Genomic DNA, 19,484 nt, shown 5'->3' on the forward strand with positions numbered 1-19,484 from the left:
GTGCCACCACACAGGCGTCCGCAGCTTCGGGGTAACATCAGGAAATGTAGTTTTTAGATCTTTTACTACGGCCACTTTTCCATTGGAGCTCATTCCAATGGAAATACAAGTCCCGAAAGTAAGTTCTGTTGTTGTTATTGGACCTTCAAAAATTGATTAGCACCTCTTTTATCAAATGGTTATTAGGGAACGGGATTCCATCAAATAAATGGGATTTGTTTCGAATAAGGATTCTCATATTGATTAATGCCACAGCACACATTTTATGAGCTAGGAATTTCATAAAATCATAAAACTGGAAAAGAAAACATCGTGCTGCGAGTTTGAAAGGGGTTTTAAGGTAGGGCATTAAGGACCAATAGGGATGGAGAAAGGCAGGGTCATCAGTGAAAATATTTAGCTGTGTGTTGAACCTGCAGCGGCGTCGAAGAAGACTAGGCACCACACGAGTTTGTACAGCATCCCTCTCGATACCCCTCGGTAAGGAGCTTTTTCTTCATAAATACGGGGCAGTTTGATAATTGTTGTATATGAATGGCGACTTAGCGCAAATGTCTCTGTTATCGTTTTTTGAATGTAGTGATAATGTTGCATGTCGTGTAAACTGATTATAATATTTCAAAGTTATGTCCCCCCTCAAAGCTACAGAGCCAGCTGTGATATGACAGAATTGCATTTTCTGTTACCATGTTACTGACAGTGAAGCCAAAAGTAAAGCGCTTTTTCTCTTCATATTTTTTGCGATCCTGCGACTACATACATACCAATGATAATGACAAAAATGATAGTCAGCATAGTCTTATTATTATTATTATTATTATTATTATTATTATTATTCCCACTATTCCGTTTTACATTGGATTATATATATATATATATATATATATATATATATATATATATATATATATATATATATATATATACACATATATATATATATATATATATATATATATATATATATAAAATATGAGAAAGGTGCTATTGTATTATCGCTAATGAATCGGATTCAAGCGAACATACAGTTTGACAAATAGCAAATCCAGTATATATATATATATATATATATATATATATATATATATATATATATATATATATATATATATATATATAATCCAATCGTGTGAAGTTGTCGTGTGCCTCACATTTTCTGTAATAATAGGCGTGAGTCCGGACACCCTAAACCAGTGGTTATCTATTTCATCAACTGAGAACAATTAATCATTTGTGGTATACGCTTGTTTTGTGGTATTTGTGGAGTAGTGGTTAATTTTAAGTGCATTATACTAAGATGCAAGAGTATCTGATATTAAAATAACGTAAAAATAGATAGGATATTATTAATATGAGACATGACAGAAATCATGATGGACACTGTATGAGCAAGAAAACAGGTATTTTTGTCATATTGTAGAAAAAAAAACATAAACCCAATGGTAGGAAATTCCTGACATGCTATCTAATGCATTATGTATACATTTCACTTGACGTCCTCTGTGGAGAGTGGTAATTTTTCCATCTATGGTTGTGGTGGTAATGATATATGTATCCTGTATAGGTATACGGTATGTCCTGCCAAACCATAACTCAATATATGTACATAAACACACACACACAAATGTATATGTATAGGCTACAGTGCTTTGAATATTGGTGCCATTCCTAACATCCTTGTATGTGCAGATTTACTGCATTAATTGCACTTCAATAATTAAATTCCTCCAGTTCTGCCAGACTTGCCTCCAAGGATCCCTCTTTAACAAAGGCACACCTTTCTCTATGAGAGAGAAGCTAGCCAATGACAGTAATAAGAAGAAATAAGGTATACCTAATACTATGCTATTACACTTGTTTCTATAAATGAAAGTAGTTCCATTGTATATATAGTATATATAGTATATAATATATAAGTATATATTGGTGTGTGCGTGTACACTCGCACATGCAGAGATAAACAAAATCAATATTTACTCATTAATGGGGGCTGATTAAAGAGAGGGTTTTTCCTCTCCTTAGAGAGTGCTGCATGATGTAGAATATGGTGCCCCCTTCTCCCGCTTAGAGAAAAGAAGACAGACTGGAAGACTGAGAGAGAGCTGCCCCTCTCCCCCCAAAAAATACTGATTGAATAATTGATCACTTGGGTGGGCTGGTTCAGTCATTGGTAGGGATATCTCATAGCAGTCACCCCTGTTTTGATTACATAATCCCTCTAACAATAACTCAACTCACATCACTGTCCTTCCCTATGATGTGCAAATGTCTTGAGGTTATATTATTGGTGTTTAGCAGCTTTTTTGTCTTTGCCATTTTTCTTTTTTTTTTCCTTTGGATTGGGACTGAAACACCCTCTTTACCTCCCTCAGTCTCTCTCTCTCTCCGTCTCTCTCTCTCCCTCTCTCTCTCTCTCTCTCTCTCTCTCTCTCTCTCTCTCTCTCTCTTTAGTACATTTTAAAAGCCTTCAAGCCTTTTATTCCACTCAATGAATCTAAATAGAAGCAGATTCAATTACTGGTGAAATCTCTGAGGTGCAGCCCCTCTGTGGTGTTAGAGGGAGAGAGGGTTTCAGGGCCATGCAAGCCATGCCGGGCAGGAGGGCTTGGGTAACCTTGGCACACCAGCCCTTGTTTCCATGCTTCGGAGGGTGGTGGTTGTATTTAAAGCATTCTCTGCTCTGAGCAGCTGAATAGACCCTTTCTTTGTTGGTCTGTTAACAGGGATTAATAACCTGTTGACCCCTAGTCTTCAGCCGAAAGTTTCCTGGGATTCCTGTAGAAGCTCGCATGACACTAGATTTCATTTACAAAAGAGGAGAGCACATTTAGTGAATTATTTATTTGGTATTTTATTATTCATGGCATGGGAAAACCTCCCTACAATACATAAGAAAAAAAACTTGACACAGATGCATAACAATAAGTAGTAAACTAAAAACAAACAAAACTTGTTCTCTATGTGTATGTCCTGAAAACTGATGTCACAGACAAATGCAATAGGACATTTTTCCACAGAAACATGGGGTGCATTTATGAGGCTGAAATTGACCATGCTTGACTCTGCATGGAATTGACAGTGAAGAAATAGTGTGCAATTTTTTCATTCATGCTTTTTTATGGCCATGGATCAGGAGAAGGCAGGCCTTACCCGTTTCTTCTTCCCCTTTATAAATCTTCGGCTAACAAAAAAAAACAGGATTCATCATATACCAGACCAATTCAATTCATTCCACTGTGGATCTGTAGTCTTAATTATGCCGTTCATATTGTTAATCAAACAATTACTGTACACAGCGCCTGAAAATTGGAAATCAAAATGATGAGTGGCAAGTCTGTACACTGCATGTCCTGTAAGAATCGCAGAATGATCCTGCAGAGGAGAGATCTGAGGTGACGACCTGCATAAACAAGTCTCCAAAGCTGGTTAATATTGATTGCTCCTCAATTAAGTTTAAAGTCTACAGGGTGCATATTTAAGCCATTACCCAGATTCGTGCTCAAAATGATGTATGGCACAGAACAGGTTCAGCCAAGAAGACGGAGACCGGTTTATTTCCATCATTTTAAATTGACTTTGAGGCGAGGAAGCTGTAATGGGCTTTCTTCTCTGTCTCAGGCTGGTTGTTATTCTCCTGGCTTTCACACTGCATTCGCACGCTGCCTGTGTTCTTCCCCACCCTATCGTGCAGCTCCCATAGGTTGAGCACATTGTCATATTCCATGAATAAAGAAACCTCTGGCCCATTTTGCTGCTTGCTGTTCAGAGATTCCAGACAGAGTGTGAGGGCTGATTCCAGTCTGTGAGTGTGCTGTAATGAAGATGGAAATGCATAGCTGGAGGGGAGGATGAAATGCCAATGATATGAAAGTATTACCACTTCTATCTGAATTCCTAGTGTTGACACAAGCGTAAACACACACAGGCACACATGAGCACTGGCACACACACACACGCACACACACACCACATACATACATACAGAAATATGTTCACTCATAAACACTTTGCACCTGCAAGTAATCATGATGTTTGTACTAAACCAGGATTTGTCCATGCAGTTTGGAAGGTAAATCCTATGCTGAGGTATGTAAAACCTGCAAGATGAGGTGACAAGTACAGGCCAGGATTTATTGCAGCACAATACGAGAAGATGTAATTCTGCAATGTTCAGGGCCAGCCTGAAGGGCTCTCAATGAGCAAGATATTCCACAGGATGTGTGTTGTCAGGGAGTTGCAAGTGGGTGGTTTGACAGCTGCCAATCAAGAATCCAGGCTCCAGGATGGCAGGGACCTGAAAGCACTTCCTAGGATACCCGTGTAAACAGTGAAACATCACACTTGCAAGATTGTAAGAGCACTGAGAGAACACACGTCAGACAGGATGGTGGTGGCGGCAGCACCAGTGGTGGCGATTTGCTCAGTGTCTTTTGTGGCAATGGATCTCTGTTCAGAAATGACTGCAGTCTATAAATAAATTATATACATTGTGAGTGACAGATGTGGGGAATTATATCCAGAAGCACATGTAGATCCTCAGGGATCTCGGAGGTCGCGTTGCTTCCTACCTTTCCTTATACCAGTGTTATTGAGGGCTCATGGGAGGAGGATCGGAGTGCACCGAAGCGCATCGACCTCTGTCCCAGGCATCCCAATCCCACCTTCCCACCCTCTTCAGAGGCCACTTGTGTGTCTTAATCTGGTAGACAACACTCTGAAGGACACACAAATTGAAGATTCCAGTCATTCTAGTCACAGGCATGATATTTCCATCCCCTCTTTGAAAATGTGAAAGACAAAGCAAGGACTACTCGATTCACATTTTAATGAAGAGACGCTCTGAACAACAAGCTGAATTCAGCTTATCTTCGCCCCCGAGAAGGCGAGCAAGGCGGAGATCTTGAAAGAGAGACGTCAGAAGGAGAATGACTTTCAAGTGACACTGAGAGCAAAATCTGAAGAAGCAAGCTTAGTTGCTGTGATCAGAATGAAGCGATACAGGGCCTCTCACAGAGATTAGCATCATATTTCTAATACAATGACACATGCAGACCAGGTAGGCTTTTACTGTGTGATTTGTGTGCACAGGGGTTTGAGGGCTGATTTTTTTGGAAATGGTTCAGTTCAGTTCAAAATCACAGCATGGGAACAGAAAATGACGCATCTCTTTTTAGTCTTTTTTGTGGTTTTATGGCTGGGCCTCAGTGTCCGTTGTGTTACACACCTCCCCATATCCCCAAGCCATGTCAGAGCTTGTGATGGCTGGCTTTCTCACTATCAGGCTGATGATGTATGCATGTGGGCAGAAATGCTTTTAAAGTCTGCTCTCTCCGTTCTTTAACGCCACTTCATGTTTTCTCCTCTCTCACACCCCTTTCTCATCTCTCCGTATTGCTCTCTCCTGTACCTGACCCCTCTTACCCTTCTCATCATGCGCCCAACCCTGCCACCCCTCCCCAAGTCTCTCAATTTCCCTACCCTCTCAGCCGATCACTCCTCCCACCCTCCCCTCGTATCTCCCGAATTCTGCACTGCAGCGGGTGCAGTGCTGAGTTAGGAGGATCAGATCTCAGAGATGAGCCCGTAGCAGTGCTGCATTATCTAGGGTATTCCATCTGATGAATGGAATCGGAGCAGGTGGAGCACAGCTCGACTGACTGCTCGGGCTGCAGCAGCACTGCAGAAGGGCTCTGTGCAGGCGTGTGTGCGGGTCAGCAGAGGCAACACAGGGGCACCCGCTGGGCGTGTCTCTTCTTTGTTTTCACAGAAAATCCCACCCTTATCGTTGTGATTCTTCGGCTACATTTTGGCTTGAGGTCTGGAGTGCTGCGCTGTTGAATGTGGTGTCTCTGCTGTAAAGACATTGGAGACATTGTGTGGGGGTTCTAAATGTAAAAAATGGGGTCTTCTACCACTTTATGGAAGAACTTACTTTCCACCTCATAGAGTGCAGACACCTACCTGAGTGTTATGGTTATGTAACTTGCCATTAGAGCAGAGAAGTACATAGCTGGCAATGCTAAAGTTTTGGTGGGAGCTCAATGCCATTTATAGTTTCAATAAGGACCAGAATGTGCTATCTCAGTGTGAAAGAAGAGCAGAGGTGGAAGCGTTCAACCCACTTTTAAAAAGACTTACTCTGCAGAGTTTCTGAAGTGCTGTTTGATGCAGGCGAGGAGACTTCTGCGAGACCGTGACAGAACTGGAGCAAGTGTTTTAAATGGGGAGAGTCTGAAGAGGCAAAACGCTGTGTACTGTAGCTTTCAAAGCCTCCTCCAGCCGCCAAGGCCCCGGAATGCTGAGAGCGCAGCTCTTTCGATTTTCTGTTCCGTGCCGCAAACTTTCGATCACGCATTCGGGTTGAATCCCCACGGGGAGAGAGGGGGAATCCACAAGGACAGGCGTCGCCATGGTAACGTGACGAAAGAGGTCAAGGGGTCACGGTGAGGAGGGAAGAGTTTGAGGTCGTGTCTGTTCTGCTCCTGATGATTAAAATCTGCCAGTGCTGCAGTGCATTTTGTTTGTTTGTTTATTTGTTTTTTGTTAAGAAATAGAGGGGAATGTGGGATTTCCTGTGGATGCAGGATGCTTGGTCCCTCTTCCTGTGCCTGTATTTTTTCATGAATGAATTGATATTGACATAAACATGTTTCAGTCATTACAGTGACATTGTAACATTCCTGCAACATTACAAGAATGTTCTGTGAACATTGCCTGTCAGCCAGGGTGATGGCGTTATTTGTGGTGATGGGAAAATTCTGAGATCATTCCTCCTTGGAGCTTACCTGGTTGGGGGGGGGAAGTAAAAGTTCCCATTAGCTGTTGTTCAATTTTGTTGTTGTTGTTTCCACTGAACGCTCAGATGCACTGCAGTCCAGAGCAGGTAGATGATGACTTAATGTGTATAGCAGTCAGTGGCGGGGTTTTCCCCTACAGACAGCAGCTCCTTTAAAGAACAGAGGAACCGCATCCTAAAAGGTCAGGCAGGATTTTTGTTTTCGGGTGTACTTCTCTTCCCTGCCTTGATCGCTCTCCGCATTCACAACCGAGAGTCTGTTTTCTGTCTGGATGAAAGCCATGGAAAAGAGATTAGAATTACCAAATGGTGGCATGCATGCACGCGTGACCACGATCGGACACTGTGTGCGTGTGCAGAGTCGGACACAAAGAATTCTTGAACCTGATAATCCTGCCAGATCCAGTATGTTTCTGGCATGTTCTGAGAATTAAGCTGTTCCCGTCTGCCATAGGAGAACAGGGTGTTCGAACCTTGTGCCATTACATGCATCACCTGTGAAGGACTTGGGAGATGGGGGGGTGGGGGGGGGGGGGGTCACTCAAGCTCTTACCTACAAATGCATTCAAGCATGCAATCACACAAAATACAATGTAATACAATACAGTTAAATGCAATTCAAAACAATATAAGAGAATACAGGACACAGCCCTGCTGCAGCATCACCATGACAATACAGTGGAAAACAGAGGCAGGCAGGGCTCTCTCGGGCTCTCTCACTCTGTCTCTCAGTCTCTCTCACCCTGTCTCTGTGTCTCTGGCTTTCCCTCTTTCTCAGTTTTTCTTTTCACCTCTTTTGCGTGTATCTCTCTCTGTCACTATCTGTCTCTGTCTTTCTGTGAATCTTTCTGTCTCTTAGCCTGTTGTTCTCTTTCCCTCTCTCTCTCCCCCTCTCACTCTCGTTCTCTCTCCCTACATATATACCTCTTCATATCTCTCTTTCTGTTGTTTGTCCCATCATGCATCTTTCGGTGTGGCTTTAAACACATTGCACACGATCATGTTTTCTTTGTTTGTGCGAAAACAGCGTTGCTAGGCAACAGCACAGGCAGAGGGATGTGCAGCCATAGTGAAAAGGGCAGTGGCGGCAGAGTGGCAGCGGGAGGTGCCCAAAAATGTCAACCCCGAATCTGAGCGTGTGTCCCGGCATTGAGGGACAGCATCACTGCTCAGTCATTTGGGATATACTTGTTGTGTGGGCCCAGTGTAGTCACACCACATAGGTCTGAAGGAAAAAACACATCTCTCAAGAGAAAACAATCATTAAAGTATAACAGTCAGTATACCATGAATAATTCTAATGTATATCAAGTCATTTTGTAACAGAAATGGTGCTAAACAGCATGTCATAATGATTGCCCATGTGACTTGCATCTGTGACTGTTGTCGTGAGTAGCAGAGAGGTCATCTGTTTTCACCTGTTTTCTGTTCTGCTTCCCTCCTTCTTCTCTCTACCTCTCCCACACCTGCTCCCTTCCTCCCTCTCTTCCTCCCTCCCCTGTCTTGCAGCTCTTGGAGCCCTCCTGCGTGATGCTGATTCTCGGGGTTCTGCCGCTGCTCCTGATGCAGGTGCCCTGCTGGGCGGCAGACATTCCGGAGGACATCACAGCGGAGTTCTCAGTGAGACTCTACCACCAGCTGCAGTCCACAGGGGGAGAGGACAACATCATCTTCTCCCCACTGAGTGTGGCTGTGGCCCTGGGCATGGTGGAGCTCGGGGCTCGGGGAGCCACGCTGAATGAGATTCGACAGGCAGTGGGCTACAGCCACCTCAGAGCAGGTGAGAGCAGAGACAGTGCTCCAATCTGCCATTACATTAGTTTCCCTGTGTTGCCTATTCACATCTGTCCTCTGTTCCAGTCCTGATCTGTCCATCCGTCCATTTATTCACTAATTTCTTGATCTACTTATCCATCCATATCTGTACACCTACCTGCTCATGGATCTGTCTGTGTCTAGCAGTCCTTTACCCCTCCGAGACTCACACATTATTTACCTGTCCACCGCTCTCTCAGCCCATGCCTGTGCATCTCCCCTCCCCCACCTTCTGACCCTTGACCCTGCTCTCCTCCTTGCCTGGACCAGGTGATGAGTTCTCCCTGTTGAGGAACCTGACGCAGGCCATGTCTGCCGATGAAACACAGAACGTGGTCAAGCTGGCCAACTCCCTCTTCCTGCAGACCGGCGTGCACTTCAACCCCGACTTCATCCAGCTCATGAAGAAGTACTTCCGGGCAGAGATCGAGACAGTGGACTTCAGCGAGTCCACTGCCGTGGCCGAACATATCAACACTTGGGTGGAGAACCACACTGAGAGTGAGTGGGGCTGCAGCCATTAATAGATTTGTGTGAATTTTCATTATTGTGTGATTCCACTGCCAGTCCTGTGCTGAAACTGAATCACACGTTACATTATTTCATTAGTGAATACACAGAATCTGCCTGGTGTTTCAGGACATTTTTGTATTATTTTTATTATTAAGTTCTTTGTAAAAACTCAGAACAAAGAAGAACTCTGTTAGATTCATTCTGGTCCCTAAACTTTAAAAACTTAGGAGTATGAAAAATTTTGCAAAACAGATGTGCCACAGTCAGAACAATTTGCTTACAGTCAGTGACAGTGACTTTATTTTGAGAGTCCTATGCCAAACCATTGTGCATGAAATCCCCCAACAATGACTGCGTACGTTTGAGGACAGGTAAAATTCGAGACCTGCTGTCTGCGGATGACTTCAGCAGCGTGACGCGCCTGACTCTGGTCAACGCAATCTACTTCCGGGGCAGCTGGAAGAACCAGTTCCGACCCGAAAACACCCGGACCTTCTCCTTCAGCAAAGATGACGGCAGTGAGGTCCAGACACTCATGATGTACCAGCAGGGAGACTTCTACTATGGTGGGTGCTTTGTGTGGGGAAGCACAGGTGTGGAGCAGGGGCTTGTGATTGGGGGTTTGAGTCTTACCACCAAAGGTTTGTGAGCTTGAATCCCCCACAACATGAATATTGAACTAAGTCTTAGAATGAGGCTGTGGCTTTAATTCCTCCTAAAAATCTGCATGTGCACAAAGAAGATTTGTATAAAATGTAAAGTAAATCACTCAAGTTAAAGATGTGTGCCAAAAATAAACTTTGTAACATAAAGAGGAGCCAAAACCAATCTGCATAGCTTGAGAAAAAAGGCCTTAATTGTGGTAGACACCATCCCAACAATTCCCCATGTTTACTATATTGGAAACTGTTAATCGTGGCCAGAAACACTGTGAAAATTGTTCCTACAACATTTGAGTTTTTCGCTGCTTGTAACCATTTTGGCAAAGCGTTATTATAGATGGGGGCAAGTTCTGGGATCATTGCATCAAGGCAGTTGGGGTGAAAGTGCAGTTTTATGCTCGAGTTAAACAGAGAGACAGAGAGAGAGGGAGATAGAGAGAGGGAATGGATAAATACTGGGTCAATACTTTGCTGCAGGAGACAAAGCTGTTTTTTTCAAAGCTCCAGTCCCTGAGCTTAAGAAGTAGTTCCCCCAGGCCTCTACCACTGTAGGTTTCTCAGTGTGACTGTCGTCCCTGAATGCCCTCGTCACACTCCCAACAGTCCACACACATCCCAAATGTCCCATTTAGACCACTCTCCTCGCATCCTTTAAAGTAATCTCCCCCTTTACACCACAGACATTCCAATCAGACATTATTTATCAGATATTTTGTGAATTACAAGATAGCTCCCTGCAAAATCACTGTCACCATCCAACGCTCCCAAACCACGAATGTCCCAGTCAGATCCCAGAACATAAAGGCACAAATCACCCTGATAATATATAATTAATTGGTGACCAGATCACAGAATAGAATTCACTTCTTGTCATTATGAATAAATGGACTTGTTCTTTCAGTTTAAATATTACTTTCTTGTTTATCATTGGTGTTTAGTGTTTAATTTTGTGATTACACTCTCTGTGAACCCTAGGAGAAGAAAAGAAAGCAATGGGATCAAGACTGAAATTGGCATTGCTGAGAATTTGGGATCAAGACTGAAATTGGCATTGCTGAGAATTAGCCAATCTGGGCTCAGCTGAGTCAGCAGTATGTCTGAGTTTGGCTTTGTGTAGGTGTAGGCCTTGGATCAGATTAGCACATCTGAGCAGATGGACTGATGCTGGCCAAGAGGGAGTAAGTAGCTGATATGAGGTCAGCTGAGTGATGGCCAGTGGCGGAAAGCAAATTGCAGCTAAATCAAAACCTGACATCAACAAACACTTCAAACTTGATATAGCTAAGTAACTCTATCCCGAAATTGCAATTGCATCAATTGAATCCAGTCCCCGGGTCTGCAGTGTTTGATTAGTGCGCAGGGCCATGTTAGTTTGTCATCAACAGACAGGTGGGTCTTGCGTATTTAGGGTTACTACCCTGTCTGTCTGAGATCTTTCTCATTACCCTTCCCTGTTGTCTGTCTCTTGCATCCTCTGTCTCCTTTCTCTTTCTCCTCTTTCTCTCCCATTAGTGCTGCATTATAGCACACTCTAGTACAGCAGCCCAAAGTATGGCTCTGTGAATGCACTGTAGTTCTCTCTCTGCAGTATATGTAGCAATGTATTTACTTTATACTTAGATCTGATATAAGTGAAGCAGTTCACAAGTATACCACTCAGTAGGAAAAGAGAGAAAACCTCTAAGGAGGTGACTGAATGAAAATCTTGAAATTATGACTCAGAACCATTAAAATTTGAAGACGCACTTCTACTGCACTGCTTCTTCAGCAGTTTTACCCCTCTTGCATTCTCTAGTGGTGTTACAGCACTTGCACATACATATACACACACACACACACACACACTCTCAAGCCTATGATTGGTTACAAACCCAAAGCAGGGAAAACGCAGTGGAGACAGAATGCGCATTGGCTCATCTTTCTGTCCATGGTTTGTCAGCATGTTCGTTGTTACTATGGCGATACTGTCAGTCTTAATGGACAAGTCTAAGCGAAAAGGCATGGGCCATGTCCTTCAGAAATCTCATACCCATAATGCACTGTTGCTCCGTCTGCACTCTCTACACAGAGAAGATGCCGCTCCAGACACCAAGAGTGTGGCGTTGTCTTAGCTCTCCTGTCCACAGCACTGTTTTGTGGCTAGCTCTCCCTGTACTGTTACCCCTCATGTGTTACTCCCGTCTCTCTGTATAGGTGAGTTCAGCGATGGCTCCACAGAGGCGGGCGGGGTGTATCAGGTGCTGGAGATGCCCTACGAGGGCGAGGACATGAGCATGATGATCGTTCTGCCCCGTCAGGAAGTGCCCCTTGCGGCTCTGGAACCAATCATTAAGGCCCAGCTCCTGGAGGACTGGGCCAACAATGTCAAGAGACAGAAGGTGGAGGTGTACCTACCCAGGTGAGACCACAGCAGGTATCTCCCTAGTGTAATGTAGTGTAGCGCTTATTCACACCACACCATCCTATATACAGGGACAATCATTGTAACTGTTGTGGCACTTTGACTTGCACTTACTTATTCTTATGAATCACAGATTTGGTGCCGTATGAAATTAGCAAAGCACATTGTGAAGGAATGACATAAGGCAAAGAGCCAAAGCAGCTAGACTGAATGCCCCCACCCCCCCCTCCACCACTTCTCCATAGCCTGAGTCCTGTCATGGTTTTACAGATTCAAAGTGGAGCAGAGGATCGATCTGAGGGAAACTCTTCAGGAGCTAGGCATCAAGAACATTTTCACCAAGGACGCCGACCTGTCGGCAATGGCAGGTGAGATGGCAGGTAAGTCGTCTCCCGCTGACACCTCTGCGCAGCTCCTGTCACACACGGGACACGCCCACCACCACACACTGTCTGTCCTTTGCCAGGCTGTGTCACGCTGATAAGAGTCTGCAGCGCTCTGGACTTTGGCTGACCCATGCCTGCAGTGACTGATTGGTAATTAACAGGAAGCGCTCTCCTACCACTTTCACAGTTAGTTTCCTGTTGTGAGTCAGTGCCTGGGCAGTGCGCCTTTCTCCAAGCTCCTGCGTGCCCAGCTGTGCTGTAGGAGTGGAGCGCCACGCTATTAATAGCGATGGGTTGACTTCATCTGACAAAATGTGTCATAACTACGAGTATTCGTCTATTTGGAGCAGCAGTGTGGCATAATGGTAAACTCAACTTGAGGGCTTGATCTCCAGATGGGGGCACTGCTCTTGTAAGTCACGTATATAGGCTCGAAAAGGCTCAATATAGTCAGTAAATGTCCTGTTGCATAAATGGATAATTAACACAAGCTATTGTAAGTACACAGAATCTGTGAATAAAATTGTGACCAGGGACAACAAAATAAATCTGCAGTACATTTTAGTTGAAATAATATTTTTCAAATTTTAGAGATTCTTGTAAGAGCAGGTTGCTTGTCATTTTCCTACCTACATTTTTGAAAAAAAAATGTAAAGGTTCGCTTGAAAACAGTACAAAAAGTAAAATGGGAGTACAATTTTTTTCTGTTTTAAATGTAGCTGCAGCACAAAAGCAAAATGTGTTGAAGAAAGCTTAAAACCTCTTTTCTTCTCTGGCATCTGCTATGCCATTAAGAGAGCCACAGTGATGTAAATACTATAAATGTTGTAACTAAAGAGGAGGGCAGGACCTTATTTAATAAACACTAATTGGCTCAAACACCTGTCCTATGTATCGGCAGATGGCCAGGTTTAAATGGTCATAAGTCTGTCATGGTGTGAAGTACAGCTGTAATTTTCATTACAAAGCTTTTGGTGTCTTGGGACACATTTAATAAAAACGATCAATTCTCAGTAGAAATTCCTTTTTTTTTCTGTCCCTGGCTGGTTTTGAGGTGTCTCTCTCACCACCTGAGCAAATCGATTGACAGCCACCTTGTATGAGTCATTTGCATGCATGCCTCTTGCCAGCTGTATTAATTACCACTCTGAGAGAATCTATTAGAGCGGCCCGGCATGCCACTCTTGATTCTCACTGCCTTCCTTCTAGAGTGCTCCCTGTTTATACAACAGTGTCCTTGCCTTGCAGATGGGAAGGACCTTTTCATTGGGAAGGCAGTGCAGAAGGCATACTTGGAGGTGACTGAGGAGGGGGTGGAGGGAGCAGCTGGATCAGGTGAAATGTCTTCTCCTCTGGAGAAATCCATAGGTGGATTCCCCTTCAATAGTCTCTCTCTCTCTCTCTCTCTCTCTCTCTCTCTCTCTCTCTCTCTATCTATCTATCTATCTAGCTATCTGTCTAGATGTCTAGATAGATCTATCTATCTATCTACCTATCTGTCTATCGATCTAACTCTCTGTCCATCTCCCTCTCGCTCCTTCTGTCTCTGTTTTTTCCTCTCTGTTCTTTCCATTGCTTTCAGCTCTGTTTGTTCAGGTTGCATTTACTGTTTCTGCGCTTGGGAGGGCTTTGAGCCAAAAATTCATTTGCAGACAGGCACAAATGCTTACAGTGCCACCTTCTGTTGATTGATAAAAGTTCCCCAACCCTTTATTTTGTACAGTTTTATTATGAGTGTTATTTTTTTTTTACATAATTTTGATGTTATTCTGACATTTTTTCCCCTGCAGGAATGATTGCACTTACCAGGACACTGGTGCTGTATCCACAGGTCATGGCTGACCACCCCTTCTTCTTTCTCATCAGAAACAGGAAGACAGGTGAAAGCTCTGATACACATCTGCATTTTCACAGAGTCTCTTTAATCCTGTTATAGTGATGGGCGCATGCACCTTGGGATACATGTGTTTGCTGTGTGTGTGTCTGTCTGGCTGTCTGTGTTTGTGTGTGGAGCAAAGGGGAATTTCACATTACTTTGATAGTCAGTGAATTCCTCATTGTGCTTTTATTCCTCTCCAGGGTCCATTGTGTTCATGGGAAGAGTCATGAATCCCGAGGTTATTGACTCCAATGACCACGACTTTGATGCAGTGTAACTCTATTCATGCTGTCAGTGCACGTGGAACATCTCATGAAAAAATTTCTCTCCTGTCATTTGCCGTGTTTTTATAACCTATATAGGGTCTGTGTTTTGATACTGGAAGCTTAAAACCACCAGGACAGTTGTAAATATATATAAGAGGCAATGGAGACTGGAAGCAAGGAGAAATATGGAACACATATTCCCCATATTCCCTTTAAATAACACATGTACCCCATATACCCCCTTGACAGAACACATAAACCCAATATATTCCCTTTAAATAACACCTATATCCCACATAGCCTCTTCAGAGCAACCTTCCCCTATCCCTCCATCCTGCAGTGTTACAGCGCAGGACACTGGTTGTCTCAGTGTGTATTTTGATGAAACTATCACAGCATTTTATTTTATTGTACATTTGCTATTGTGTTATGTATGAGAGTAGATATTTATTGCCAAAATTTGTGAAGTTCTGTATTGAAATCACTGGATCTTAATTTTTTAAATTTTGTTTTAAATTTAATTTATGTTTTAAGCATATGGCTAAAATACTGCTAAACTACTAATATGCCTTATATGATTTGTTGATTTTGTGGAGGTGCACAGGTGTACAGGGTGTGTACGGGAGGTTGTCAAGGAGATATTGCGGGTGGGCCTCTGTGGCAGTGTAGATCAGTGTACAGACAAAACACCAGCTCTATCCACTCTTTTCAGAAATAAACATGAATGTGTTCAAATTAGAACGGCTCCTCTGATTGTTATGCTGTCTGTGAAGAACAACCATAATCATTTTTGAAAGCATCAATGGCCAGTAAATATTGTTCTCAAATGGTTAATTTTCATCAGACACAGGTTTTGTCACAACTTGCAAACTAGTTTGAAGTACAGAACTTTGTGACTAATATGTTAAGTAAGGTTTTAAAACTCAAGTACATGAAAGCAAGTATGTATCACTGTATGTGTGCTCTCCTACTCTGGAGAACTGCACAATCAGAGTATGCGCTGAGCCATATTTATCCAAGCTAAGGTACAAGTGATCAGAATCTACCTAATCAAATGAAAGTCAAATTCAAATGACGAGTAATGCGGCAATGGAGAAATTCATGTACAAATGTTAGAGGTCAACATGCGTTTTGTTTTCTCATGATATATAGCTAATGGCCTCATCTGAAATGCATTGTATGAGTTATATCAAATTGTTCCAAGCACCATTAGCACAACAGAAAAATTGTGTTTTTGAAGACTATTATAAATACAAAATATGTCAAACATTATTAAATAGATAGCAATTATTATATTAATGTACTGTATCTGGACAAAACTGCAGCGTGTGGCCCAGATTAGCTGAGTGAGATTCCCAATGTAGTAACACTCTCCTCTTCTCAAGAGACCCAAAGCACTCCTTAACACCTTTTCATTCATTCATTGAGGGGTTTTAGGCCCTAAAGTGCCTCTTAACCACTGAGAGCAAAACAGGTGCATTTCTTTGCTGCCTAGTCACATTTTGCTACATTACCACGTTTAAGTCTAATAAAGCTAGATGAGTTATTCATCTTAATATGAATAAATATGATTTAACATTTAAATTTTGATTTTCATATAGAAAATAACAGTGACACAGCAAAAAAAACGGCTATGTGTGACATCCACTTTTTCCTTGTTTTTCTAATGTCGATGCTTTCCTGTTTTTGAGTTCCATGTTTTCAGGATTTCATCACATAAGGCAGCCCTGGTTGCATAAGAAACTATTGAATGAAGGGGTTAAGCGCTTTATAACCATGAGGGTTTCAACTGACTCTGCAGTTCCCACACAGCTCAAAAACAATGCCAGCCCTGTGTCAGGTGATGGAAAAAACACGCTGTGGAAGCTGCTGGCTATGCCTGATAATGACTTCTGTCCCACTGCACAAAAGAGATGTTGCCTTGAAACCCATAACCTTCAAAAACACAGCCAGCAACTGAGCACAGATCATATTTCGTGTCCAACATTACATTTTATATGACTCTGTATTTGTCATCGAACTGAGTTTAGTAATGAGACTTATAAGCTTTAATGTTTTGGCTAATTGTGTGCAACTGAAATGGTTTTGTGCACAATAATACACACACACACACACACACATCTTTCTAATGGCTCTAAAATGTTCAAAGGTTTCATAAACAGCTCTAAGTCTCCACTGAGCCTTTGCCTACGTAGTGTCAAAATCCACTGTGATCATCACCTGATTCTGTTTTATTCTATTTTATTTTTGGGTCATGGCCACTGACTTACTCTCATGAAGATCTTGAGATATAAAACCTTGATGACAACATAGTCGATAAGCACAGTTAGAGCAGCAGGCAGACTATTACACAGTCACAGCGAACAGGAATGCAAAGTTTAACACAATGACCAAGGACTGAATCTGCCACAGTATCAGAGGATGACACTGAGACATCATCTGGATCTCCCAAGGTGAGGTTGTGTAGCATTTGGAGACCAGGGGGTGCTATTTAGCACAGCAGCGTAGCACAGGCACATAGTGTTATGCAATCGTTGTCATGGACGCTGAGGGGTCATCTGGTCATGGAAGACATGAGCAGGGTTTGGCATTATCCTAGGGGTAGCATTTGGCAGAATCTGGGCATACATTTAGCAGAGCCATGGTTCCAACTCCACAGCCAGCATGCGCACATTAAAATGCACGGCATGTTCCAAGGGAGAGAGCAGCAATGCTCCCTCTTCAGTCAGCCTTCCAGGAAGATCCCATCACGCCTGCACTCCCCACTGGTTCAACTACTTTAGCATGTTCTTCTTAGCAGTGTGTGCTCAGAATCAAGTGGTTGTGCACCTGGAACTCATGGACAGAGTTCCAAGTGCACTTTTAATTTCCAGGTGGCTCCCTAATGACAAGTATGACCAGTGATGGGGACTGTAGGCATTTGGAATAAGTGTGTTATAGTACACCACAACCAGAGTTTTGTAACAGACGCTAGATGAAGTTAATAGACTTTGAAGGAAATGAGGAAGAGAGGTGGCACCAGACTTGGTAGGAAGGGAGAAAACCTTGAGATTTGAAAAGGGGAATGATCCTGGGTGGTCTGAAGAGCCAGAATGGTATTGGCTGGGACATCTGTCAGGAGGACATTACTATAGTACAGGGGGCACCAAAGCATGGAGCAGATAGCCGGTGGTGATAAACAGATTTCAGAGGGTTGTCCAGATGTTGGACATAAATAATTAGCTGGCCAGTGCCAGGAGACATAAATTAGCATTTTAAAAGGTGTCAAATGATCAAACCGCACAACAAAATCAACAGCAAATAGGCTACACCGCAAACAAAAATCAATGCAAAGGTTTTTGTTCCAACAGTTCGCTCTTTGCAGCTCATATTTTTGTATTCAAGACCAAAAGCATTTGCTGTACGCCTGCAGCATGTTTCAGCGCATGATTGATCACCGCGAGGCCAACCTGCAGTTAATTGAAGCTGAGGTTATTGGAGGCTCACTGCCAAGATAAGTAGCAAATCTTCATTCATCTCACAGAACATGATAACAACCCTCACGGTCTTGGGCAGTAAATGGTTTCCTTTTATATCAGTATATTGCTGATGATAATACCAGTAATAGATCTGTATTTCTGTTCCTGTTTGTCTTCCCTTCAACCTTCTTTATTTGACATATGTTATCAAATCTTCACTCATTTCGAACACATGCATTGATAACACGGGCAAAATTATTTCAAAATTAATTCGAATTTTCTTCGACAAATTAAGTGCCCGTTTCAAGCATTTGGAAGCCTAACCCTGCGAAACGCCGCATTGCTAGGCAACAGCCACCTGCCCTTGTTGACCTGCTTCTGCGGCAGCACTAGCGCCACACCGTCTCCCTGCGCGAACCAGCAGTGTAGCCGCAGTTACTGTCCGCCCTCATGGGAACCAGCGCCACTGGATCATTAAAACGCCAACTTCACTATGCGATAAAGACTGCAGGAGCTCGGCAAAGCGTTAGGACATGTCAGAAAGGTAGGGGCAAGTGGCGTCGATGTATAAAGTAATGTCGTTTGTGCATTTCAGTGCACGGTAATTTGACTCCAAACGCTGGCCGAAACTGTTTCCCCCGCGCTGTTTTTTATTATTTATTTTAAAAGGCTTTCGATATTTTTATGTCCGTTTTTGTTCTGTGAAATTTGTTTGCATTTATACTATTGTCTTAATTTTCTGGTGTCATGAAAACAGTTATTTTCTTGTTCACATAAGAAAGTTTGGCTGTGTCATGATGTAACGAACACGTCTCCGGCTCTCAAGCAGCAAAAGACGATTCTATAAGAAGCATCACAACTAACGACATGAATGAATGTGCATGTGGTTGGTTATAGAACAACCGAAACGATATCCTCTGTCCACGCTGTCCTTTATGCAACAATTATAAGTTAATGACACCTGCTCAGGTGTCCCGCTGTTATGGCTACCGCATTAATCCGGGCCAGGGTGCAGAGTTCACGGTAACCCAAAACGGACCGAAGCAGGTCAGAATTTCAACGCAGCGGATACAGGGGATGGGTAGCATTTCAATCAGTCGATCTGGCCAAGATTGCACGATTTAGTGCAGGAACATGTCTGATCAATTTAATGCACCGACAGCCCCAATGATTGCATTTCGATATGAGAACCTACAGAGATTTCATGGAACTTAAATGTAATGGACAGGGTCTAACAGCACTTTAAAATGCTCTCAATTTTCTATTAGATCCTTCATGTTTGGTCGTAATGTACTTGAAATGGAGGAC

General features: G+C 43.0%; 1 protein-coding gene across 1 annotated transcript; it reads left to right on the top strand.

Moving 5' to 3' along the window:
* Positions 1-33: 33 nt before the first annotated feature.
* On the top strand, positions 34-14,872 carry serpini1 (serpin peptidase inhibitor, clade I (neuroserpin), member 1). The gene is made up of 10 exons (XM_036536394.1): positions 34-118; positions 420-480; positions 8,306-8,576; positions 8,882-9,112; positions 9,496-9,690; positions 11,980-12,184; positions 12,458-12,567; positions 13,822-13,908; positions 14,364-14,453; positions 14,653-14,872. Exons 3-10 carry the CDS (start codon positions 8,327-8,329, stop codon positions 14,727-14,729), a joined length of 1,245 nt encoding a protein of 414 aa, XP_036392287.1. The 5' UTR covers positions 34-118; positions 420-480; positions 8,306-8,326; the 3' UTR covers positions 14,730-14,872.
* Positions 14,873-19,484: the final 4,612 nt, after the last annotated feature.

The sequence above is a fragment of the Megalops cyprinoides genome, chromosome 9, assembly GCF_013368585.1.
Source record: "Megalops cyprinoides isolate fMegCyp1 chromosome 9, fMegCyp1.pri, whole genome shotgun sequence".
Classification (NCBI taxonomy): Eukaryota; Metazoa; Chordata; class Actinopteri; order Elopiformes; family Megalopidae; genus Megalops; species Megalops cyprinoides.

Coding starts and splice junctions, on each gene's coding strand:
- serpini1 (XM_036536394.1), top strand. CDS start 8,327: ATGCTGATTCTCGGGGTTCTGCCGCTGCTCCTGATGCAGGTGCCCTGC. Junction 12,185..12,457: donor GTGGAGGTGTACCTACCCAG/GTGAGACCACAG, acceptor ATGGTTTTACAG/ATTCAAAGTGGAGCAGAGGA. Junction 14,454..14,652: donor CATCAGAAACAGGAAGACAG/GTGAAAGCTCTG, acceptor ATTCCTCTCCAG/GGTCCATTGTGTTCATGGGA.